Raw genomic sequence first — 23,687 nt, 5'->3', positions numbered from 1 at the left:
CTCTCTCCTTTCAGGCTCCTCCGATCTCCAGACCTTTACCACCTCCATGACCTCTTCATCCCCCTCAGACTCTACAGAGTCAAGGAGTGGTGAGAAGACTTGTTCCTTCTTCCAAATGCTGAGCTATTCGAAACTTGTCATGGAGAACAGGACAATCGGGGAATGCCAAATTTGGTGACAGCCCAGGCTCCGCCTTCCTGGCGCCTTCTGCCTCTCTGGCTTCTCCCCTAAACTACTCCCATTAGCTTAGCAACCTTCTCCTAAGACCCCTTCCTTCCCCAAGCATCTTCCCCTTAAGATAACTCCCCTTTCCTCAGCATCCTCCCACTCTGATTCCTTCCCCTCTCCAGCTCCCTCACTTTAAGTCCCCCAACCTCCACCCATACTCTTGCCCTTCTTAAACTCCACCCTCCTCTCAGGTCATCCCACATCTGAGGCCCCTCCCCTTCCCCAGCCTCTCGTTTCCCTTCCTTGCAGGGAAAGCAGGTGCAGGGGTCTGCCGGGATGGGGAACCGGGACACCCCTGTAGGTGGGCAGGCCCATAATCGGGACTGAAGTGGTCCCCATTATGTCTGGGCCTCGTCATCATTCGCTGTCTCTGGGCTGGGCAGGTGGGGACGGATTCGGGGCCAGGCCCTGGTTAAGCTATCGGATTAGACACGGAGCCTCCTAATCCCCTCACTGACCTTTATGAGTGGCCCGGGGCCTGCCCTCCCCAGTGGAGACCCAGGTTGTGCCAGCCCTTCCCCCACTCTCTCTTCTTCTGAACAGAATCCCCTCCCTGCCCTTTCACCCCCAACTTGATATCCTTCCCCACCCCTGTGTTTCCATTGTCCCCAGTCCCTACCCGAGACACCCTGAGCTGGGAGAGCAGCCAGCTAATTAATCCCATCCGGTTATTACATGGGGATTCTGAAGGATAAAAGGAGACGGGGAAACCAGGAAGAGGACCTCAGTTGATGCAGCACTTGGGCAGGCTGATGGGCAATGACAGTACCTGCCCTCGGTCTGGTACACAGGGGTGGGGACGTATTCTCCTCCTCCCTGGCACTTGTTCCCTCGGCCGCTGGCTCCCAGCCTGTTGGGCACTTATATAGGTGGCATGGACCAGGCTGGAGGACTTATGCCCAGAAACACATTTACAGACATGCCCACCAAGAGCTCCCAGTTCTTTAATCTGGGGGACAGGTCTTCCCCCTTGCACTACCCCTTGCCAGCCCTGTGATTCAGACACCTGAGTTCAGAGCCAGCCTCCAATGGCATCTCCCATTGTACCTGCTCCTGGAAGGCCATGCATTCCATCACCAGGCAGAGCCAGTGAGGAATCATCCTGTTGCAAAGGCCCTTGGAGAACTTCAAGTTCCAGTGCCCCATTTTTACATATGGGGAAACTGAGGTAAAGGGAAGGGAATGATTCATTCAAAAATCACATAGTAAACTGGGGCAGAGTTGGGATTTAGAGCAAAGCTTCCTGGATCCTTGAAAGGACTACAGTCCAATTAGCTCAAGCTCAGTTTCTAACCCTGCTGCAAGAACCAGGGGAAAAAATAGATATCTGTATTTATATTATATATATATATATATATATATACATATACATATACATAAAATAGATACACATCACTAAGGTGTAGGATTCCAGAGCATTCTAGACTCACCAGCCTTGGGCCTCCCCCTTCCTTGCCTACTAGTTAGCCCTGGGATGTACAGGGTCTCACCTGAGCCCTGCCCTTCTAGGCCAGCCCAGAAATGCGGCTTATTGGGTCCTGAGTCCACCTCCTAGAACTGCTGAGCTGTCCTTCTGGAGGTGATTAGAAGTTCCAGGCTTTGGGGCCGACCCCGTGGCGTACTCGGGAGAATGCGGTGCTGGGAGCGCAGCGACGCTCCCACCGCGGGTTCGGATCCTATATAAGAATGGCCAGTGCACTCACTGGCTGAGTACCGGTCACAAAAAAGACAAAAAAAAAAAAAAAAAAGAACTTCCAGGCTTTGGTAGTGAACAACTCTGGATCCACGGAACCTTGATTCCTTTTGGCATTACAGAACCACAAGAAGTCATCTAGAATCATCAAGATTCTCAACTCCATTGGTCAAACTGGAAGCAAATTTCAGACATCTAGAATCGCCCCTCCTTCCTTGACTCTGATCAGTCTTGAGCCACAGAATCCCGATTCCTTTGAACCTTCTAGAATGGTACTTAAAAAAAAAAAAACAAAAAACCCAAAACCCTGTGGATCATTTAGAAGCAATGCTTATCCCCTTGGCTGGATGTTCTATAGCAAGTAGTCTGGAGTTATCTAATCAAGAACTCCCCATCTTTCACTTTAGACCTTGTAAGCCCACAGACTTGCCATTGTTTTGCACATTGTAGAAACATAACTCTTTAGTTTCTGGAGTAGTTCAGCTCTTTAGGTCAAACCTGTTCTAGATTCACCAGTGCTTGCTTCTGTGGTCAACACAGACTCACAGAATTCAACTTCTGGGCTTTCTGGAATCACACGGTCTTTTCTTGGCTTGTAGTCACTGTTCCTTGTCTTTGGTCAATCAAGATGATCTTGAATATTTGGGGCATTCCACAACCTCCTTTGGTGGTCTAGAACAAATGATTTACTACTTGGTTGGCTGAGTCAAGAAGCAACAGTCCCTTCAATCCTAGGTCAGTCCAGACCTACAAACTTCTGATGACAATTGTTTGGAACTGCTAACTTCCTACCCTGGAGGTGGTCTATGCCACTGATTTATGACCCTGCTCAACAACTCCGGCCCAGCCATGTGCAGGAATCTAGAATTACCAATCCTTGCCTATTGGATAGTCCAGAATTCTGGATCCTTCAGCTCTGGTGAGACTCAGGAATTGGGCTCATAAAGGGGTCTCGGGGGAGCACAGAAGCAGAGGAATTAAGGTCCATTATGTCCTTGGTGGGTCCACCAGGCATGGAGAAACTCACCAGCTAATAATTTACCCAGCAGGCTTGTTGGTCTTGGGAAACACTTGCCCCCATCCCAGAAGAGGGACCGATCTCTCCATCTTGCTAGCTCTGAGAAGGGAACACAAATGGGGAAGGGGACATCAGCTTGCATCATGCAGGCAGGGTCAAGGTTGGCGTGAGAACTCGGGTACTGGTAGCTCCGTCTTCTGTCTCTGCCCCATTCCCCTCCTTGGCCTCCTCTTCCTCATCTTCCTCCTGGCAGCAGCTCAGAGCAAGTTCATTTTCATAACAAAATGCAGCCAGAGAACCTGGGAAGCTAGATTTGGGACTGTGGGAAGCCCGTTCTGCCCGTTCATCCAGCTCCTTGGCGCTGCAGACAGGTGTCCCTGGGACCTCATAAGTGCGATGAAAGTGGCGATAGTCCACCTCATACTGGGAGCCACGCTGGAAGAGGACCGGCTCAAAACGATGGCCCCAGAGCAGTTCACCAGGGAGGTAGGATGAGCGACACTGTGTGGTCATGGCCGTGGCCTCAACCATACCCTCGAGAATGACCACCAGCTCGAAGTCAGCCTGGGCCAGCTCAGCACGTCCTAGCTCATACAGAGGACTGGCAGAGTCGATCTCATGCACAATGGTGATGGGAGACACGAGGAAGATGCGATCGGTGCCTCCATCAAAGCCCACGTCCACATCCTGGTGGTCTAGTGGGATATACTCCCCTTCTGGGGTCACACGGGGCTGCAGAAAAAGGTAAGGAAACAGTAGGGAGAACAGAGATGAACAGAGACAGAGACAATGACAGAAAGGAATGGAGATGCAGAGAAAGAAGAGAGCAAAGACCAGCAGGGGTGAGGGGTAGGGTGAGAACATGGATCCAGAGAGAGGGGGATGGCACCCCAGACAGAGAGAGGGGGACAGAAACACAGGAGGGCACAGAGATCCAGAGAGTAGGATGGAGACCCAGAGAGGGGAAGATAAAGGCCCAGAGAGAGGGACAGAGCCCAAGGGGGAGGGGGCCAGAGACCCAGGAGGATAGAGGTCCAGAGAAAGGTGACAGAAACCCAGAAGAGGGATGGGGTAAGGGGAGAGAGAGTCGAAAGAGGTAGAGAGGAATAGAATATTGTCATAGAGCCACAGATATAAGACAGACGAAATCAAAGAGAAAACAGAAGATAAGAATGACATCCAACCACGAATTGGAGGAGAGGGATAGAAAAAAGGAAAGTGATAGAAAAATGGCTATTAATAAATGACCAGAAGAGGGATTTAGGACTGTCTAGGTCCAGCACCCTGTACTCCACCACCAGTTCAAGCTAGCCCCAGGGCTATCTCCACCCCCAGCCCATCTACAACCTCGCGTGCGTGCGTGCGTGTGTGTAGCGGGTGGCAATGGTAGTTTCCACATCCTAGCCATGTCACTGTCCCACAGACTTCTGGAAGAGACAGTGTCCCTCTTGGTCATGAATCCCACCGTCTCAAACAGCCGGCAGGAGGCAAAGGTTGGGGGTGGGAACCTATTACCTTCCAACTGTTTTCAGAAGCCCCCAGAGGCTGCTGGGAGTTGTAGTTCCCACCAATCAGACATCTTCCTTCTGCCCCCCAAAGTCCAGCATTAGCTCAGAATTCTTAAGGGTTTTTACTTGGGCAGTTGCTGCCCCAGAGTTTGTTGGAAACAGGGACATTGGAGCAATTTGACCATAATTCTAGGAACACTAAGGCCCCCTCCTTAGGGTGCCCAAGGGAGCTGCTACTACAGGGATGGTAGGAGTTGGAGTTAGTTTTGTTCTGTTACTGAGAAGCTATAATTCAAGGGTTCCCAAGCCCCACCCTGTACTCATTTGGTAGCAGGCTGGCAGGAGAGACTAGGCCACTAAGGTGGGGAAAGAAGTCTCCGGCAAATGCTGCCGGACCCCATGCCCAGAGGCCTGAGAATTGAGTTTCACAGCTAGCGCAGGCATAAGCTGCATCCCATCCTCGGCCCACCTCTCCCACAATCCCATAGGGGCCTGGCCCCAAGGCATAGGCCACTCTCTGTGCCACAGTATCAGCTGGGAATTGAAAACCTGAGTCATAGAAAGGTCATACAACCCCCCCCCCCCCACACACACATCTCACACCGCCCATCAGGGCAGTTCCCTTGACCCAGAGGCTTCTGGGAATTGTAGTTCCGAGCCTTTATGGGCCAGGGGGTGGACCTCACAGGTCTAGATTTCCCACAGTCCCATAGGCGGCCATTCCTCATGCCACAGGATTAAGTTTCGTTTTGTTTTGGCGGCTGGCCAGCACTGGGATCCGAACCCATCACCTTGGTATTTTAAGGCGGATGAGGTCTTTATGTCTCAAGATCTGTCACAAGTCCAGGCCTCCAGGAAGAACCAGTCACAGACCTCTCGGGTTTACATCTCCTATAACTGTTTCCGCAGTCCATAAGGGGCTGGGGGCGGGTCCCTGCCCCAGAGGCTGCTGGGAATTGTAGTTCACGCACCCCCACCCCTTGCCTTGAGGCCTACATCTGCTACAATCGCCCAGGGTTCTAAACCCAGCCCTGTGAAGGGCCCGGTCCCACTTCCCTACTGCACCTGTAGCAGCTGGGCCCGCACGTGGGCCTCAACCAGATGGCTGCGGCGCAAGTTGCCGACGCGCCACATGAGGCAGAGGCGGTGGTCCCGGAGCGCCACGACGGCATTCTCGCTGAAGACAAGCGTCTCGTTGCGCTTCTTGGGCTTGGCCATCTTGGCCATGACGGCGCCTACGACAAAGGCGTCGAGTACGCAGCCGGCGATGCACTGCAACACCACAGCAGCCACGGCGGCCGGGCACTCCTCGGTGACGCTGCGCACGCCGTAGCCAATGGACGTCTGTGTCTCCAGCGCGAAGAGGAAGGCCGCCAGGAAGCTGGCTACCTGGGAGAAGCAGGGCGCGGGCGGCGGCGGAGCGGCCAGGTCTCCGTGCAGGGAGGCGATGAGCCAGAAGGCCAGGCCGAAGAGCAGCCAGGAGGCGAGGAAGGAGCAGGAGAAGAGTAAGCACATCCAGCGCCAGCGCACGTCCACGCACGTGGTGAACAGGTCGCTCAAGTAGCGCGCGCCCTGTCCGCCCAGGTTCACGAAGCGCACGTTGCAGTGCCCGTCCTTCTTGACAAAGCGCCCGCGGCGTCGGCCAACCTGCGACGGCAGTGGAGCTGGCGCCCACCCGTTGCGGCAGAGCCCAGGTCCGGCCTCCTCCTCATCACCTGTCCTGCTGTCCCCCGACTCCAGGGCGCCGCTCAGGCGGCGCAGGGCCCTGGCCAGGCCCATTGAGCGGGGGGGCCCCCCTCCACTTGACCTAGTGGGGGGCAGGCGCCCCGAACCTGCGAGGACAAGAAATGGGCAGGAACATCACGTCACAGCACAGTGCCGGGAACGGTTGGGCTTATCAGCCACGCATGCTATCTGGTGGGCCTCAGTGGCCTCATCTGCCAAATGGGTGGAACGATATCACAAGCACTTGCCTTACACATTGGAGCACAGCATTAACAACAATAGTATGGTGGGAGATACTTACATAGCTACAAGAGCAACAAAACTACAGCCATGACAGCACTCTAGCAAGCACCACAATAGTTATAGCAGACATTTATACAGTGGTGTACACTAAGTTAAATATACTAAAGTTATTATTTATGTTCTATGTTATACTAAATTTATAGTTTAGACACTGTTGTGAGCACTTTACATGAATTTACATATTTGGGCCTCAGAGCAAGCCTATGAGGTAGACATTATTATCCCCATTTTACAAATGAGGAAACTGAGGCACAGAAAGTTTAAGTAACTTGCCCAAGGTCACAGGTAAATTAACTAGGATTTAAGTGCAAGCAGTAGAGCTCCAGAGTCCATGTGCATAAACCTTAAGTTGTAACTGCTTCTCAGCACGAAGTCGGCATGGAAGGATGAGGGCTCTGGTCATCTATGGTTCAAAAACAGATTCAGATAGCACAATCCAGAAAAGGAAAAATAGATAAATTTGAATTTCGTCAAAATTAAAAACTTTGTGCTTCCAAGGACACTATCAAGAAAGTGAACACGAAGGACAAGGGTACAGATCCCCATACTGGCCAGCCACCAAAAAAAAGACAAACCACCAATGGGAGAGAATAGTCACAAATGATATATCTGATAAGGAGCTTGTATCTAAAAGCTCTTGCAACTCAATAATAAAATAAAAAACAACCCAATTTAAAGCTGGGCAAAGGATCTACATAGACATTTCTCAGAAAAAGATATACAAATGACCAATAAGCACATGAGAAAATACTGAACATCAGTAGCCATCAGGGAACTGCAATGAGCCACACTGAGCTACCGCTGCACACCCACTTAGGATGGCGATAGTAAAAAAACAACAAAGAAAACCAGACAATAACAAGCGTTGGTGAGAATGTGGAGAAATTGGGACCCTCATACACTGCTGTAGAAACCAGTCTCGCAGTTCCTTAAATGGTTAAACGTAGATACCATTTGAGGGTACTTCAAAAAGTTTGTAGAAAAATAGAATTAAGATATACAGATCTTTCCAGGAATCTTCTGAAGTACCCTCGTATCACCCAGCAATTCCACTTGTACGTATCTAACCAAGATAAATAAATGAAAACAAATGTCCACACAAAAACGTACACACAAATATTCATCACAGCATTATTCCTAATAGCCAAAAGGTGGAAACAACTCAAATATCAATCAACTTGTGAATGGATAAATAAAATGTGGTATATTCATCCAATGAATACTATTTGGTGATAAAAAGAAATGAAATACTGATAGAACAATGATAAACCTTGAAAACTTTATGCCAAGTGAAAGAAGCCAATCACAAAAGGCCGTGTACTTTCATTAATATGAAATTTCCAGAGTGGGCAAATTTATAAATTAGTAGACTAGTGGTTGCCTAAGGCTGCGGAAATGGGGAGATTTGGGAGTGACAGAGGACATGGGGTTTGTTTTTGGGTGATGAAAATGTTCTAAGATTAATTTCAGTGATGGTTGTACAACTGTGAATATACTAAAAGCCATTGTATACTTTAATGGGTGAATTGTATTTCATTTTTTTGGTGTTGTTTTTGTTATTGTTTTTGTGACTGGTGAGGGGATCGCAACCCTTGGCTTGGTGCTGCCCGCATCGCGCTCAGCCAGGGAGCGAACCGACCATCCCTATATAGGATCCGAACCCGCGGCCTCAGCGCTCCCAGCACAGCGCTCTCCCGAGTGAGCCACGGGGTCGGCCCTTGTGAATTGTATTTCAACAAAGATGTTACTAAACAAGCAAACAGATAAGTAAGTAAAACAGGCTCAGCCCTGACACTCTGATCTTGGGCAACTCTTTTCTGAGCCTGTCCCCTCAATTGTAAAGTGAGGAAACTGGGACTACTTCATCAAGGTCATATGGGGCTTTCCCGTCATGTAGACCCAGGGCCCAATCCTCCCTCAGCTAGTGACTTGTGTGCCCTGGGATCCCTGGCTTCCTTTTTCAGAGCCTCAGTTTGCTCATCTATGGGATGGGGACAAAGTTCCCTAACTTGAAAAGAAGAGGAAATCCAAATGACAGACCTTGGGCTTTTGAATCAGGCAGCTCTCGGTTGAATCCCGGCTTGGCCACTTACTAGCTATATGACTGGTGGGTAGCAGGTCACGTCCCTTCCTGAGCCTCAGTTCTCTCATCTGTGAAACGGAGGGAATCCCAGCAGTCCAAAAGGGTGGAGGAAGGAAGGGAAGGGGGGGCATGGACCTGCAGGTCTCATCACCCTCCAGCAACTGCAAGGTTAACCCCTGCACTGAAGTGGGGGGACTTCCAGGATCTGGCTGGGCTAGGACAAGCGGTACCAGTTAAGAAATTTGCTCATCAATTCCACCAATATTATGAAGTACCTATGTTTTATGTGCCCGCTGTAGCAGGTTCTGGGGTTCTTCATGGGCTTCTTGGCAGGGCCTGGGACATCCCATCCGAAGAGAGAAGCATTAGTCTATGTCATGTTTAGTACCAACAGGATCCCCTGCAGGTGTCCATGACCACCGGACAGCCCTGCTATGTGGGGGTTTATTAGGCCCATTTATAGAGGAAAAGCTGAGGCTCAGGTCAGAGTGGACCAGACCTGGCTTTGTCCAGCACCCACACTGTGCCCCAACCTTGACTCTTTTCTCACCCTCAACTGCCCTGGATGTTAGAGATTTTTCTCCTGAAGAGAGAAAACAGGCTAGTCACCCAAGAGGACAGGTTTGGGGTTGGAATCTAGGATGCAACCTCTACAATTGCAACCCCTCTCCAGCCTGGAAACCCCCATTCTGGAATAGTCCTTCTCAGGAGCCTTCCCAATGACAGGGCACGGCGCTCACACTGAGCCAGCCCCCATCCCCTCCCCAGGGTGGGCCTCTCACCCACTCATGCATCTCTAACAACAACTTTCTGATGTGGGGACGTTGCTTTCCACAGAAAAGTAAACTGAAGCTCTGAGGTTAGCCCCTTGCCTCAGGTCCCTCAGCCAGGAAAGGAGTGGCAAAACCTGGACGCCCATCTAGGCCTCTGGGAGCCAAAACCTGAGCAATGAACCACAATCTCATCACGTGTGCTCCTGTTTCCTGAGCACCTACTATGTGCTGGGCCTCGTGATGAGCTCGTTAGACGTTTGCAGACCACCCGCTGGACTCCACCAGATCCCACCACTCACCTTGACTGCTCAGGATGCTGGGAGCTCAAGATCATTATCCCATTTCACTCAGGGAAGGCCATGACTTGGCCAAGCGCACACAGTGCCAGGGGTTGGATGCTGTTTTGAGTCCTGAGCCTTTCCAACTCAGGACTCTGCCTCCTAAATCCTTGGGTCCCACCTCAGTCCTGTGAGGCAGACCTGACTGTGTCCATTTCATAAAGCCAACATAGACCATCACATCCAGGGGGCTCTGTCTGTGCCCAATGTGGCCCAGCTCCCAGGATGGTGGACACGACTGGGGCTCAGGGAACAGCCCCCCTCCCCTGGCAAAGGCAGGATGGAAGGGAAAAGGATCCCGAGCCTGAACTAGCACCCCCCGCCGCCCCCATCGTCCACCTGACCTACGAGAGCAGCTTAATGTTTCCATATAAAGTAGACACAGAGCTTAAGGTGCTTCAACTTTGTGTCAAAGTCACGGTCTAATCTCGGGCCAAGAAGCCCCGCCCCACGCCCCCCCATTTGCACACGTTTTCACATTCTTCCCTGGGGACTGGGGATGTCCCCTCCTATTCCCCACCTAGCAACGAGGTCTGGACGGCAGGTTGGAGAGCAGAGACTGACAGGAGAGGGGCGGGGGACAGAGACAGCAGAAAGACACAGAGACTCAAGAGAAGAGTAGGAAGAGATGGGTGTCGAGAGAGGAAACCCTGACAAAGAGGACAGAGAACTGGCAGGGGGAACAGGGACCCAGAAGTGGGTGGGACATGGGGGGGGGGGTGCGAGAGACAGAAGAGAGAGACTAAGAGCAACTGGGGAAAGAGAAATAGGTCTCTGAAGTGGGAAGAGGGCTGACTCGTTCTCTCAGTTGGTTGGAGCACAGTGCTGATAACACCCAGGTCCAGGGCTCATCCCAGCCAGTTGCCAAAAAACCCCACAAAACAGAAGTGGAAAGAGACGGAAAGACAGAGTTGTGAAGCCAGAGATGGGGTGAGAAAAGAAGCTCTCTTTGAAGGGGGGATGGCGGTGCTGGTAAGAAGAGGCAGAAACTTGAGATGAGCTCAGAGTTGGAGGTGCCAAACCCGAGGGAGAGAGGAGAGTCTTCTGGGCCAGGAATCTGTTACTGAGGGTAAGACAGGGCCTCCCTGAGGGGGCAACACTGAGAAGGGGGCATGTTGGGGCAGAGAGGACCCTAGTTGGTCCTAAGCAGGGGAGGATGGGGGGGCAATGGCAGGAGGGAGGAGGGGGAGGTGGTGTGGTTCTCAGGTGCGGGACCTTGCATGGAGACACGTACCTGGTGGGGCAGCCCACCCCCATGCCCTTCGGTGGGGGCTCCTCCACTAGGGCTGAGGGGTGGCCTCTGTAGGTGCCAAAAGGGGCTGTTCTCTGTCCTCAGCCCCCAGGGCCTTGTGCCAGGTGCCCGACCTCTGAGTCCAAAGGCGGATCAGAGGAGTCCTGGACCAGGCGTGGGGGGTGAGGGGGGCAGGCAAAGGGTGGGGCCAGCTCAGAGCCGCACAGGGGGAGCCAAGGAGGACAGCCAGGCAGGGTGGCTGGGCTGCAGCCCAGGCTGGCTGGAGAGTAGACAGTGGCAGAGGAGAGAGACACCGATGCGGGGGGCAGGGACACAGACAATAGGGGACAGGAGACACTGAAAGATGGGGACACAGAAAGAGCAGCGACATAGATTAAGGAACAATTAAATAAACAGTGGGATAATAATAAAAGGGACAGAGAAAAGGTCGGGGGGTCCCTAGTTCCTCCTGAGATGGATCCTTAATAAGTTGAGGGGCACAGGATGAGATGACTTTTCACTGACCCAGAGTGATGAGTTCCGGATGGAATAAAATTTAGGGAAGGCAGAACTGAATGCAGCTAATGGGCTGAGGGTTGGATTCCATGGAGAACAGACTCCCAGTGGCCTGTCCCAGCCTAGTGGCCTAGGGACAGCTGGCTGCCAAATTCCTGTCTCTCCTCTTCCCTCTCAGTTTCCTCACAGGAACGTGGCCAGAAGGACCAGTCTCCCACGCACTCCACTCCTCATTCTAGTCCTTTATTGACTCTTTTCTTTTTTTTATTGCCTCTAAAGAGCCCCTAACCTTCCTCCCTGCATAGTACCAGCCCAGGGAGGAGGAGAGGGGACCCCATACGGCCCCCCACTGGGAAATCCTGGCCAAACCCAATTGGCAGGAAGACAAGGGCAGAACGAAATTCTGTTGGAGGAACTCACATCTCAACTTTCATACAGCTACTGTAAAGCCCTCAAGTTCCCTGCGGGAGACCAGCTGCCAAAAGTGAGTCCTGGGACAGAGAGGTCAAAGGGTCAAGCCAGGCATCACAGCTGACAAAAATCCCCCGACACGCAGGCTATATCAGCCATCTCTGATAGATGGGGGTCACTGGGCTGAACCAAGTCTTCGGGTGGGAATCGTTTTGGAGAGCCATGGGTGAAACCAAGTCCTTTAGCTGGAGGGGTCACTGGACCAAACCAAATCCTTTTAAGAACAATAAGTCAAACAGAATCCATCGTGGCAGCAAATGGGCCAGTCAAACGAAGGCTTTTGGAGGGGCTAGTCAACAGACCTGAATAAACCCCTTCCAGGGGAATCAACTTCAACCTCATTTCCCAAGTGGAAGGCAAGACCAGAAGTAACTAGGAACTGCCTTAGACACTGATGGTACGGAAGATGGTGAAGCCTGACAGGGCTGTGCTGACTAGAACCCCAGGGCACTGGGGGTGCCAGTGCAACTCCTTCAGATCTGTTTCACCCTGGTGCACGAACAGTAGCTGCTGGGGGAGGTCTGCCAGCCCAGGGTCGGTCTCCGCGTCACCCGTCTCAGGATCCCGCTCCACTGCCAGGTCCCATTGCGTGATCTGGTTGTCTGCACCAGAGGCTGCAAAGACCCCGCTGTCCTGGGGGTGCCACTCGACAGAGGTCACGGGGGCCACATGTTGCTTGAAGGTGGCCACAGGGGAGCCAGACTACAAGGAAAGGATGGGAGTCAGGGGCTCTGAACACCTTAGCCTGGCTCTTAAGAGGACCCATGCAGAGCACCCCACTCTTCTCCAGCCTCAGGGTTCCCCACAAGCCCAGAGTCCATGAAAGGACATAATAGAGCAAAGTACAGACAGTAATAAGGCTTACTGTCCCAGGGGCTGCTGACAATTGTGGTTTTGCCTGCAAAGAAGCCCCTTATAGCTCCAGGTCACAAAATCCCCACTCCTGTTCTTCCCTGGGTATGCCTCAGTTTCCTTTCCTATAAAAGAAGGTAGTTCTCTCCTGGTTGATTCTACAGAGGCCTTAAAAGGGGCAGAAGCATGATTCTCAGAAGCTCCAAAGGCAGCTGACCCAAAGAATGATAGCACTTTTACTAAAACAAAGGCGCTGCTGGGAATTGAGGTCTCTCCACTTGGGAGAACTGGCTCCAAAATTCCCATGGCCGACCAACTGGGCCCTCTGACCCACTGGGCCTGAGAGCTGCAATCCAACTCTAGAAGCCTCCCCAGGGCTGATTCTACAGAACCAATTAAACTGGGGTGGGCAAAAGAGATTACTCTGTGGCAGTCCCAGGAAGGCATGAAGCCAGGTGAGGTTACAGTTTTGTCCAGAGGTATACCCGAAGCTGCAATTTCTCCTGCCTGAGGCCCCTCTAGCTTTATGAAGTCAACTCTTAGCTTGCTATAATGTCACATCTGCTCCTGTCCCTCTGTGCCTCAGTTTCCTCTCCTGCAATAAGTGAGCTGGATTCCCAATTCTCAGTTGATTCTATAAAATCCACTAAAAGATAAATTACAACTCCCTTAAGCCCTTGAGTCCATAGGCCGCACCGCCAGCTGCACCTCTGTCTCACAGGCAAATGGGAGTTGTACTCTGCTGGCCCCGAGCCTCTTCCACCTCTGGTCAACTATCCACCTGGTGGAGTGAGTGACCCCACACCAGTCACTACCCTGCCTCTTCCTGAGCGTCACTTTCCTCATCTGTACCATGAAGGGGCTAAACTCTAATTCTAAGGGCCTTCCCAGTGCTTGTTGCATAAAACCATCTAAAGAGGGAAAAATCTACAAATCTCACTGGTTGCTGGGAGCAGTAGCTTCTCTACTCCCAAGTGTCCAGCTGGGAAAATACCTTGAACTGCCGCAGGTCCCAGACCTTGAGGGCCCCGTCATCACCGCCACTGAGCAGGAAGGGCTCCCGGTGGCTCCAGTTGATGACGTTGACATCCCCATCATGGGCGGTGGCTGTGGTAAGCATGCAGGCCTTGCTGGGGGCTGCCCGGATGTCCCAGATGCGAATGGAAGCATCAGCTGAGCAGGAGGCGAATACCTGGGCAAGGTGGAGTATGAGTGACCCACATGTACCCCCACCCCACTGTGAAGACCAGGAAGTAGTGGTGGGCTGCCCTCTCTTTTAGTGTACCCTCACTAGGACTTGGCCTGCAAATTCAATCTGTCAGGCCTCCAACCACCTCCAAGATCCAGGATTCTAGGTCCCTAGCCCATTCCCGATCAGACTCAGGTGTCCAGGCCCCCAGCCCTTCCTCACCGTGTCCTCAGCTGGTGACCACTGCAGGTCCTCCACAGAGCGTGTGTGGCCCACAAATGGCCGCTGGTCCACATGCCAGGAGCCGCCATCCGTAGGCATCCAGAGGTGGATGTTCTTCTGACAGTCACCAGTCAATAGGCGACCTGGGGAAAGAGAGTCAGGAAACCACCTCGTCCCAACTGGCTGTAGCTCATGCCCCTCCCTGGAGTCTAAGTAGCCACCCTTGATGCGGCCCCTGCTCCTTTCCCCCTCTGTGGACCATGTGCACACCCCAGGGACTCACCAGGCACCCGGGAGGACCAGTCAAGTGCAAAGCCTTCTCCCATGTGGCCAGTGAAGCTGAATATGGGTTTCACTCGGGCCTGCTCGTCCCGGAGGAAGGTTGCCAGGGCCTGGGGGTCATCCACCACCTGCAGAAGCCGCTGCAGTGCAAACACCTCCACCTGGCCCTTCTCTGACCATACCCCAGCCACAGGCTCCTCGCCCAGCCATGACACCTGCAAGAGATGGGGAAAGGATGTGTAAAGTGGAGGGATGGGGGCTCAGTGGTTACCACAAGCTACCCACATCGCTGAGAACCAGAACAACAGTTCCTCAGATCCCCAGGGCTGGGACTACAGCTCTCAGAGACCTCTGTGGGAAAGAAATCACAACCTGCAAGACCAGTGTGGTAATGGGACAACTCTCTATGAATGGGTGAAAGTAGTGGGGGTTGCAGGGACAAAGCTCCAAGACACCTGGAAATTGAGGTTGTAATTCGCACCAGCCATCAGGAGTATGTTGAGACTTTTGGTCTCTGTAATCCTTTAAATGCTGGAGGGTCACAGGGCTCAGTCCTTGGGCCTCTTTGCCTTTGTACACATGCTCACTAGGAGATCCCATCCAGCCTCAAGCTTTCTAATATCTCCTAGCCCTGACCTCTTTTCCTGAACTCCAGACTCTCACTGCACCGACCAATCAAACTTAACACAACCAAAGCCAAGCTCTTAATTGCCAACTACAACCTACTTCTCCCATGTTCCTCATCCCAGGACCAAAAAACAGCAGGACTCATTCTTGACTTGTCTCTTCTTTCTCATGCCCAACATCTATGCTGGTTGCACTAAAATGCACACTTCTAACCCCTTCTCATTACCTCTACTGATGTCACTCATGCTACTACTAATATCATCTCTCTCCTGAATTACTGTAACAACCTCCTCACAGGATTCTGTCCTTCTGCCCTTGCCTCCCTGCAGGTGATTCTCAATATGGCAGCCAGAAGGACCCCTTTAAAACAAAAGCCAGATTCTGCCTTTCCTCTGCTCCAAACCTTCCAATGGCTCCCAATTTCTCTCCAAGTAAAGAAGCCCAAATATACACACAATGGCGTACAAGGCCCTAAACAATCAGTCTCCTCTGTACCCACAACCCTCCAAATCTTGTCACTCTGCCCCAGTCCATTCTGCTCCAGACTCCCCAGCTTCCCTTGAAACTCCTCAAACATGCCGAGTTCACCCCAGGGCCTTTGAACTTGTGTTTCCCACAGATATCCTTGGCTCACTCCCTCACTTCCTGTGGGTCTCTATTCAAAAGGCACTTTATCACTGAATACTTCCCTAACCACACTATTTATTTACTTATTCATTTATTTTTTGCCCTCTATCTAGGCTTGGGCTGCCACCACAAACTAACCACACTATTTAAAATAGCAATTCTGTCCCATGAACTCCTTATCTTGCTTCATTTTATTTTTCTCTACAACACTTAGCACCTTTTGACATACAATACATTTACTTAGCTGCTTCTTGTGCCCTTCCCTCACTAGCATGTAAGTTATGGAGTCGAAGAACTTTTGCTTGCTGCTAAATCCTCAAGATTTAAAAAAAAAAAAAAGCATTTCGGGCTCACCTGATAGCTCATTTGGTTAGACTGCGGTGTTATAACACCAAGGTCAAGAGTTCAGAGATCCCTATACCGGCCAGCCACACACCCACACCCACACTCACACACCCACACCCACACCCTCAAGATCTAGAACAGTACCTGAAACATGGTAAGAATAATTTAACGAAAACTCACAGCACCACTTACGGGTCAAGTACTGTTCTAAGTGCTCTTCATACATCTCATTTTATTCACATATTTACCTGATTAGAAGATGCTTTAACTCTGACACAGACAAACAAAAACTCACAGCCCAAAACAGTTCCTGAGTAATAATATAACAGAAAACATCTTACATTACAATCAAGTTATGATTCAATATCAATCAAGTAATGATACAATAGTGCCTATTCCAGGCACTATACATTATTTCATTTTATCATCACATCAGCCCCATCAGATAAGTTTTATAACTTTCACCATTTTACTGGAAAGTGAGAATATAAAAAATATCTCCATAGTCTGAAACAGTACATAGCATGTAATGACAATTATCATAATAGCTAAGATGTATAGAACTATGTGCCAAGTACTTTTCTAAAAGCTAAAAGGCATGGTGCGGGGAGAGGTATGGACATAGGGGGTGGGTGGTGGATGGGGTGTGTTCCAGAGAATGCAGATCAGGCTTCTGGGAGTATGTGTACCCGAACTCGATTGATCCCACCATAGTGGGGCACCATGGCCAGCTCCAGCTGAGGCTTCTGCTCTTCATCTTCCTCCTCCTCCTCATCTTCATCACTGCCCTCTGAGAGTGGGGGCTTCGTCCCATGCAGATTGTGCATCCGAAGCATCATCAGCCTGGGAGAAAGTGTGGGATGAGTTAGGCACTGGAGACCAGAATCCTTAGGGAGAAGGAAGGCTGGAAACTCAAACTCTTGGGTTTGCGGGAGGCAGAAGCTGGAAGCTCCAACTCCTGGGTCCTGAGCAAGGAAGGGTAGGGAGAGGCATGGAGACTCAGATCACTGGGTCCTGAAGAAGGAAGAGGAGGGGGACTCGGACTCCTGGTCCTGGGAAAGCCTCAGGTCTCACTCACCTGTTGCTCTGGGCGCTCTCCGCCTGAGTCCCAGCGCACAGGTAAAGTGTAACAGGAAATTCTGTCCGGTTGTCTCCCAGGTGATCACGGACTATGTCGAAGCTGAGACAGGGGGCGCCTAGGGATGGAAAGGGGAGTTGAAGAGTTAGAATAGCACAGAGGGATCTCAGCCTCCATCTCCCTCAGGAACCAGCCGTCTCCAGTGTGGACACCACGTCTCCTAGACCCCAGCATTCTCTTCCGGAGTGCCTCTTAAGTTAAAGGCTCGGGATCAGCCCCCTGGGACTCAGGAGTCCGAGCCCTCGGCCCTACCAGTTTGCGCTCTGTGGTACAGCATATAGGCCTCTTCGTCCATGACCAGCTCTTCCCCTTCGCGCAGCGGCGGTCCCCGGCCGGGCAAGTAGACCTGGGCTGTGCCCTCGGAACCTGCGTCGCCGGACTCGGCCTCCATGAGTTCCCCGGTTTCACACGTGCGCCGCCGACCCCTGCGTGCCGCCATCTTCGAACTCTCTCACCGCCGGCGCGAGGTAAAAGCGTCACTTCCGGGTTCCTCTTGCGACCTTCTGAAATCCTGCCAACTGCGCGGTTACCTCAAAAACCTCCCGGTCCACCAATTAGAGCGGGCGATGGGGAGGAGGGGAAGGAGAACTAAGGTAACGGCTTCCTGGCCAAGCGAGAGAAACCTGCGGGGATGGAGAAACTCCACGCACCGCTTGACTCTGGGGTGCTCTTCTGCGTAGCCGTGAAAAGGGCTCCTGGGAATTGTAGTTCTGTAGGAGGCCTGTTTCTCCGTCAACTTGAGGAGTTCTGAGCCCCGACTCCATCTTCCACCTTTGATTCCCAGTGCTTCCCCCCCCTTAATTAATTATTCATATATGTAAACTTGGGCTCTTACTTGTCAAAGAGACAGTTTCTGTTCCCTGAGGGCCCATAAAGCCAGTTTCTTTTCTGCTCCCTGTTATAATGGCTTTAATTTATTTCAAAATGCTTCAGTGTAGACAGGCTGGATATTATGTGTGAGTTAGTCAGTTGAATCTACCTTCTAGGGGCAGTCCATTGCCCAACGAGGCCTTCACGTTGGAGCTCTGGTCAGCAAACAGTTAATCAGCAAGGCCACCCTCTAGAGGCAGTTATTACTGGTGCTTCGGCTCTCTCTACCGCGCATCAGCTCCAGCGGTTTGGCTTATTGGCATAATGAAATGTTAGAAATAGAGTCTCATCGGTGAGATTAAGGGCATTCAAGATATGTGGATCGCCTGGGACATGTTAGGCACTCTCTTCGCTTGCATGAATAAGATATTAAAAATCTAATCAGCCTTGTTGCCTATAGCCATAGAAAATGAGACCCTAGATTGGATCCTAAAATGTTTTGTGTCCTGGATTTCTCTCACCAGTCTCTTAAGGTCTCTGTTTGTCCCGGCCCCGTCTCAACAGCGTCTCATCTCAGGGCCTCTTCCCACCGCCTCTTTCTTGGCCTTTGAATCCCCTCCTCCTTTCACAGTCTGTTCTGTCTCTAATTCTCTGTCTCCTTTTCCCCTATGGGACTTTTTTCAGTTTCTGTTTCCTCCAGAGAAATGAGGAGGCCTAAGAGACAGACACGGAGCTCAGGCTTGGATTGAGGAGGCATAAAAACATGGTTTATTCCAAACACCGCAATGTAGAATAGGAGAGTGGAAAGGAAGGTTGGTGGTGGAAGTTGGACTCTCAGACCCTTCCCTTCCCTCCACAACCCAGCCCCAGACCCGGCTGGAGATCTGGGAAGAGGAGGCTTTTGGGGGTCTGCTGGATCATCACTGAATAAGGTCACAAATAAGGGTTGGATTTGGAGACTTGTGGTTGGTGGCACCTAGCGTGGTGGGGAATACGGCAAGGTGGGAAGTTTTATTTTGAGGGAGCTCGGGATCCTCCCAGGGCAGGGGAAGGCAGGGCCTCCGTTGAGGGCGTGTCTTCGGTCAAAGTAGGGTAAAGCTACCAGGGTGGATAAGGAGGAGGGAGTGTCACGATTTGATGTCAAGGGTCACAGTCTGGTTGGGGCAGTCTGGGGTTCGGGTCACAGTTTGGGGTCAGGGGTCACAGTCTGGGGTCGGATGACCATTTTAGGGGTCGGAAGACAATTTTAGGGGTCGGAAGTCACAGTCTGGGGTCAGGGGTTTCTGTGTGGCAGGGTCTGGCGTCACAGTTTGGCGAACGAGTCTCACAGTTTTGAGTCCCAATGGATGAAAGGTTAAAAACGGGCTTCCCCGGAGGCGTGGCTGGGGCCGGGGAGCTGCACAGTGATGTGGGGGCTACGGTCCCGGGAGCGGGGGTGGGGCGCGGGCGTGGCGTGGACCCCCCCGCCCCATCTGGTGACGTTAAAAAGCCCTTGTCGGGTTTTTAAAAAAAGTCTGCCGGTTCGCGGTTCCCCCAAAGCGAGGGGGCGCAGGACGCTGCTCCAGGCGGGGTCCGGCCAGTTCCATTTTTTTCTTTTCCACCTGCTCGGGTCCTGTCCATTGCGCGCGCCCCCTCCGGCCGTGGCCTGCGCTGACGGAGAGGGCGTTGGGGCACCCCCGGGCCGCGTCATACCTCGGATTCGAGGCTGGAGAAGTGCGCCGAGCCCCTGCGGGTGCCCAGGTCCCCGCCCCGGTGTCTCCGGTGGGGCGCGGCGGGCAGCGGCGGCCCCCAGTGCGCGGCGTGCGGGCACCGGCGCGCGTGGCGGGAGGGCCCGGTGAGCCTGCGCGCAGGAGCGGCGCGGGGACACGAGCTGAGGTCCTCGAGCGAGCGCGAGGTTGGCGCAGGCGGCGGGAGGTCCCAGACCCCCGCGGCGCGCCGGTGCCGGTGGTGGTGAGGCGCGGCAGCGGTGGGCGCGCGGTGCGAGGCCCTTGGGCGGTGAGGGTGCGGCCGTGGGCACCCGCAGCGGGCCCGACGCCGGGGTGGGGGCCCCGCGGCCCAGGGTGGGGGCGGCGGCGCCCACCAGCCGCCGTCCAGGCCGTCGTGTGAGCAGCTGAGATGGCGCGGCGGAGGCAACAGCTCCAGGCTGGCGCAGTGGCGGCAGTGCCAGGCGGCCGGACCTCTGCGTGGGGGCAGGTAGTCCCAGCTGCCGGCGCGCCAGCCGCCGAGCTTGTCTACAGACCAGTAGCGGCCGGGAGGCGGCCCGAGGCGCTCGGCGTACGGGTAGGGGAAGTCGGCGAACCACCAGGGCTCCAGGCTGCCCAGCGACGCGCCGCCCAGGCTCTCCGAGTCCTCCGAATCCGACGGCGACGGCTCGAGGTCGAGGTAAGGGCAGGGTGGCGGCACAGTGCGGCACGGGGGCGGAGCGGCTGGGGCTCCTCCGCTCGCACCCCCCGCGCCGCCAGCGCCTCCGGCGCCCGGCCCCAGCAGAGGCTGGCTCTCGGGGTCCGAGCGCGGCCAGCGCGCGGGCGCTGGCGGGCTCTCGTCCTCGAAGGCCAGGCGGCAGAGCGGCGGCCCGACGGCGGTTGCCGCGGAGGCTGGGGGCGCGGGCGGCGACGGGAAGCCGGCGAAGGCTCCGGCGGAGGGCTCGGCAGGTTCCTTGTCGCGCACGATGGCGAAGTAGGAGGGCGGTGGCTTCTGCGGGGGCTGCGCGGCCGGGGGGGACAGCGGACGCCCGGCCGTGCCCCGGGGCGCAGTGCGCGCCTCGCCCAAGCCCAGACCCTGGGGCTCGATGGGGCCGTAGTAGCGGTGGAAGCCGTCGGCCAGGCCCACGCCCCCTGGCGGCCCCGCGCCCTTGGCCCGGCGCCAGCGGTCCACGGCGGCACGCTCGCGGGGCACGAAGGGTGCGGGGCCGGGCGCCGGCCGCGCCGCGGGGTACGCCGGGCTGGGCAGAGGCTGGGGAGGCGGCGGGGGCTTGGCCGGCGGCGGGGCGGCCTCGGCGCCGCAGCAGCTGTACATTCCCTGTGGGCCCGGGGGAGAGGGAAGGGTCAGCGCAGGATGCTTCCCTAAGTGCCTCCCTTTTCCCCCGCACCTCGCCCAGGCCTGTGTCCTCCATCTATGCCTGCCTCTCCACTCTCTTCCCCTCTCTCCCCATCTCTACCTGCATCTCCGCATCTCTGCCGGTCTTTACCTGTGTTTCCCTCCTCTCCCCCTCTGCCTCTCTGTCTCCCCCATACCCTGGAGAAGGCCAGCAAGAAGTCCATGCGATGGGTGGGACCCAGGCAATGCCTCAGGCGCCAGTACACCAGGTGCTCCCAAGCGAAGACCAGCAGGGAGAGGCCCATGGCCACCAGGAGCATGTAGAAGACGCCCGCCATGTTGTCAATGTCCAGCTTGCTGCTCATTACTTCGATTTTGTCATTGTGGCAGATCCCGGAGAGCCACAGCCGCTCCAGCATCTCAATTTCATCTGGGAAAGGGGGATCAGAAATCACCTGCTATGAGCACCCTCTAAGGACCCTTCCCTCTGATGTGGGAGTCTAGGTCCCCATCCCCCTCCTCCCTGAGACCCTGTTGTCCTGGTCTTTATCCCCTCCTTTCCCAGGACGCAGGGGTCTCGCCCTTCCCTCTCCCGTGTAGAAATCCCTGCACGCAGCCGCACCGTCCCCCAGGAACTGCAGCAGCGCCAGGTCGATGGGCCGCTTCCAGCGGGAGCCCTTGTGCAAAGCAATGCCATAGCCTGTCGTGGCGAAGACTTTGCCGGAGCCGATGGTGACAAGCTTGCAGCCCTCATCCTTGCGGGCCATGTAGTTGAGCACGGCTGCATCATAGATAAAAGCATCCAGCTTCCTGGGGGCAAGGGCCATGAAGGGCAGGATCAGTCCCACCCAGATGTGCTCGTGGCCCAGCCCAGAACCTTTCTCACCCCTAACCTCCCATTTTTCCAAATCCTAACTAGCCCCGAACTATTGAGCAAGTCACTGCACCTCTTTGTGCCTCAGTTTCAACATCTGTAAAATGGGCATAACAGCAATCCCTCCCTTTGAGTTGTTGCAAAGGTTACATAGTGCCTGATGCAAAGGAGGTGCTGGAGAGATGTTAGCTGTGACTGTTAATGAAATGATTACTCGTTTAATCTTCACCGTAGTCCTCCAAAGAAGGTTCTATTTACTCCTTCATTTTAAAGAGGATGATTGAAGCTTAAAGGGGGAATAATAAAAATAATGCGAATGGTCACATGTTGTGCCAAGCACTGTTCTAGTTAGTTTTATAACTCACTTAATCCTCACAGCATCTCTATGAGATAGAAACTATTATCTCCATTTTTTCAGACGGGGGAACACAGGCCCAGACACATACCTTACCTTGCTTGGGTTCTCCGGCTGGGCTCTAATGTCTAAAACTTGGTGGCGAGAGGAGCAGGGATACAGAATTAGTTCTCATGGATAGACACATTGTGACACACTCAGCATGTCACTCTCTCTCACAACTGCTGCCATTTTATATTTATTTTTGTGATTATTTGATTAATCTGTGCCTCTCCCATGAGACTGCGAATCCCAGAGAGCAGGGACCCAGTTGGTCTCATTCCAGCTGTGGTTGGGGCATTAGCTCCTGGCACCGACAGTGGAGTTGATAAATATTTGGGGAATAAATGAATGAGTGAATGAGTGAATCCATACCTTGGAGCAGTGTGTAATTATGGTATTAAATAAATGTTATTATCTGACAGGTGAAAATGTACAGGGTATATTAATAAAATAATTAATAAAACTAGTCCTGGAAGAGCATAACTCCATATTTATTTTTTTAAATAACATACGTAGTGGGGTGAAATTTTTGTTATCATAACTGCAGACAACAGACTACTTCTTAGAGGGAGGTACATGTCTTTGTCTAGTCCAGCGGTGTCCAAAAGAACATTCAGCAATGACGGAATGTTCTAGCATGTTAGCCACCAGTTATATGTGGCTCTGGAGCCCTTTAAATGTGACCAGTGTGACGAAAGGACAGAATTTTAAAGTTTATCTAATTTTAATTAATTTAAATGGAAATAGTATTGGACAGTGCAGGTCTGGGGAAGACAAGAGAAATAAGACATGGCTGGATGCTGGGTTGCAGAGAAGGCAAAGGGTCTTCCAGACAAGAATACTTAACCTGGAGTTTTGAGTCGTTAGCCCGTCTGTTGATGTAAATCTTTATGTGTCCCCAAACATTTAGAAAAGCCCTGTCCACACACTCAGGTGCTTACACATAAATGCCTTGGGTGCGTGGTTGGTTGCATGGAAATTAAGGAAAAGGACTAAATTAGTCCAGGCACCTCAAATGGGGAGACATACAGGGAGTGGATTCCCCAAATTGAGTGGACCTAGCAAAAGCAAAGACTTGGGGTTGGAGCAAAGAATGTGAAGCTCCGAAGAATTAGCAGAAATTTGAGGTGGGCATTTGCCATCCCATGGTTGGAGAATGGGGTTTGAATGAATTTTATATAGGCAGGGAGATCCCAGCAGACGTCTGGAAATGTAGACATAGGCAAGAAAAAGACCGCAACTGCCTCGTAGGCACTTTTGCCTCATCTAGGCAAACTGTAATTTCTCTCTAGGTTTCTCTTTGTTTAGGAAAATGCTCTTGGGAATGGAAGGTTAATTGCTCTCCACGTTTAAGTCGGGAGAATTTGGAGTTTCCAGACTCAGGTTGAAGAGGAGGGATGG

At 53.0% G+C, this 23,687-nt stretch overlaps 3 protein-coding genes across 3 annotated transcripts in view; all 3 read right to left on the bottom strand.

Annotated features, from left to right (window-relative positions):
• Positions 1-1,979: 1,979 nt before the first annotated feature.
• KCNJ14 (potassium inwardly rectifying channel subfamily J member 14) lies at positions 1,980-6,226 on the bottom strand. Its single transcript, XM_063091448.1, has 2 exons — positions 5,513-6,226; positions 1,980-3,671 (listed from the first exon to the last, which is right to left on the bottom strand). The coding sequence occupies exons 1-2, from the start codon at positions 6,224-6,226 to the stop codon at positions 3,081-3,083; spliced, it is 1,305 nt and encodes a 434-aa protein (XP_062947518.1). The 3' UTR covers positions 1,980-3,080.
• A 5,417-nt stretch (positions 6,227-11,643) lies between these two features.
• On the bottom strand, positions 11,644-17,621 carry GRWD1 (glutamate rich WD repeat containing 1). Its single transcript, XM_063089826.1, has 7 exons — positions 17,422-17,621; positions 17,110-17,227; positions 16,721-16,874; positions 14,434-14,647; positions 14,151-14,293; positions 13,734-13,931; positions 11,644-12,589 (listed from the first exon to the last, which is right to left on the bottom strand). Exons 1-7 carry the CDS (start codon positions 17,606-17,608, stop codon positions 12,272-12,274), a joined length of 1,332 nt encoding a protein of 443 aa, XP_062945896.1. The 5' UTR covers positions 17,609-17,621; the 3' UTR covers positions 11,644-12,271.
• A 2,044-nt stretch (positions 17,622-19,665) lies between these two features.
• The window catches only part of GRIN2D (glutamate ionotropic receptor NMDA type subunit 2D), a 41,589-nt gene continuing 37,567 nt past the window's right edge, over positions 19,666-23,687 (bottom strand). Inside the window, exons 11-13 of the mRNA XM_063090996.1 lie at positions 21,638-21,825; positions 21,213-21,445; positions 19,666-20,997 (exon numbers count right to left, since the gene is read on the bottom strand). Of these exons, the coding sequence (XP_062947066.1) occupies positions 19,666-20,997; positions 21,213-21,445; positions 21,638-21,825 (1,753 nt within the window). The remainder of the gene's footprint in view (positions 20,998-21,212; positions 21,446-21,637; positions 21,826-23,687) is intronic.

The sequence above is a fragment of the Cynocephalus volans genome, chromosome 3 (genome assembly GCF_027409185.1).
Source record: "Cynocephalus volans isolate mCynVol1 chromosome 3, mCynVol1.pri, whole genome shotgun sequence".
Taxonomy (NCBI): Eukaryota; Metazoa; Chordata; class Mammalia; order Dermoptera; family Cynocephalidae; genus Cynocephalus; species Cynocephalus volans.
The sequence above is the reverse complement of the archived record's forward strand: the minus strand, read 5'-3'. Positions and strand labels throughout refer to the sequence as shown.

Coding starts and splice junctions, on each gene's coding strand:
- GRWD1 (XM_063089826.1), bottom strand. CDS start 17,608: ATGGCGGCACGCAGGGGTCGGCGGCGCACGTGTGAAACCGGGGAACTC. Junction 16,875..17,109: donor GAGAGCGCCCAGAGCAACAG/GTGAGTGAGACC, acceptor ACTTTCTCCCAG/GCTGATGATGCTTCGGATGC. Junction 12,590..13,733: donor GGGACCTGCGGCAGTTCAAG/GTATTTTCCCAG, acceptor CTTTCCTTGTAG/TCTGGCTCCCCTGTGGCCAC.
- KCNJ14 (XM_063091448.1), bottom strand. CDS start 6,226: ATGGGCCTGGCCAGGGCCCTGCGCCGCCTGAGCGGCGCCCTGGAGTCG. Junction 3,672..5,512: donor TGCGGGCCCAGCTGCTACAG/GTGCAGTAGGGA, acceptor CTTTTTCTGCAG/CCCCGTGTGACCCCAGAAGG.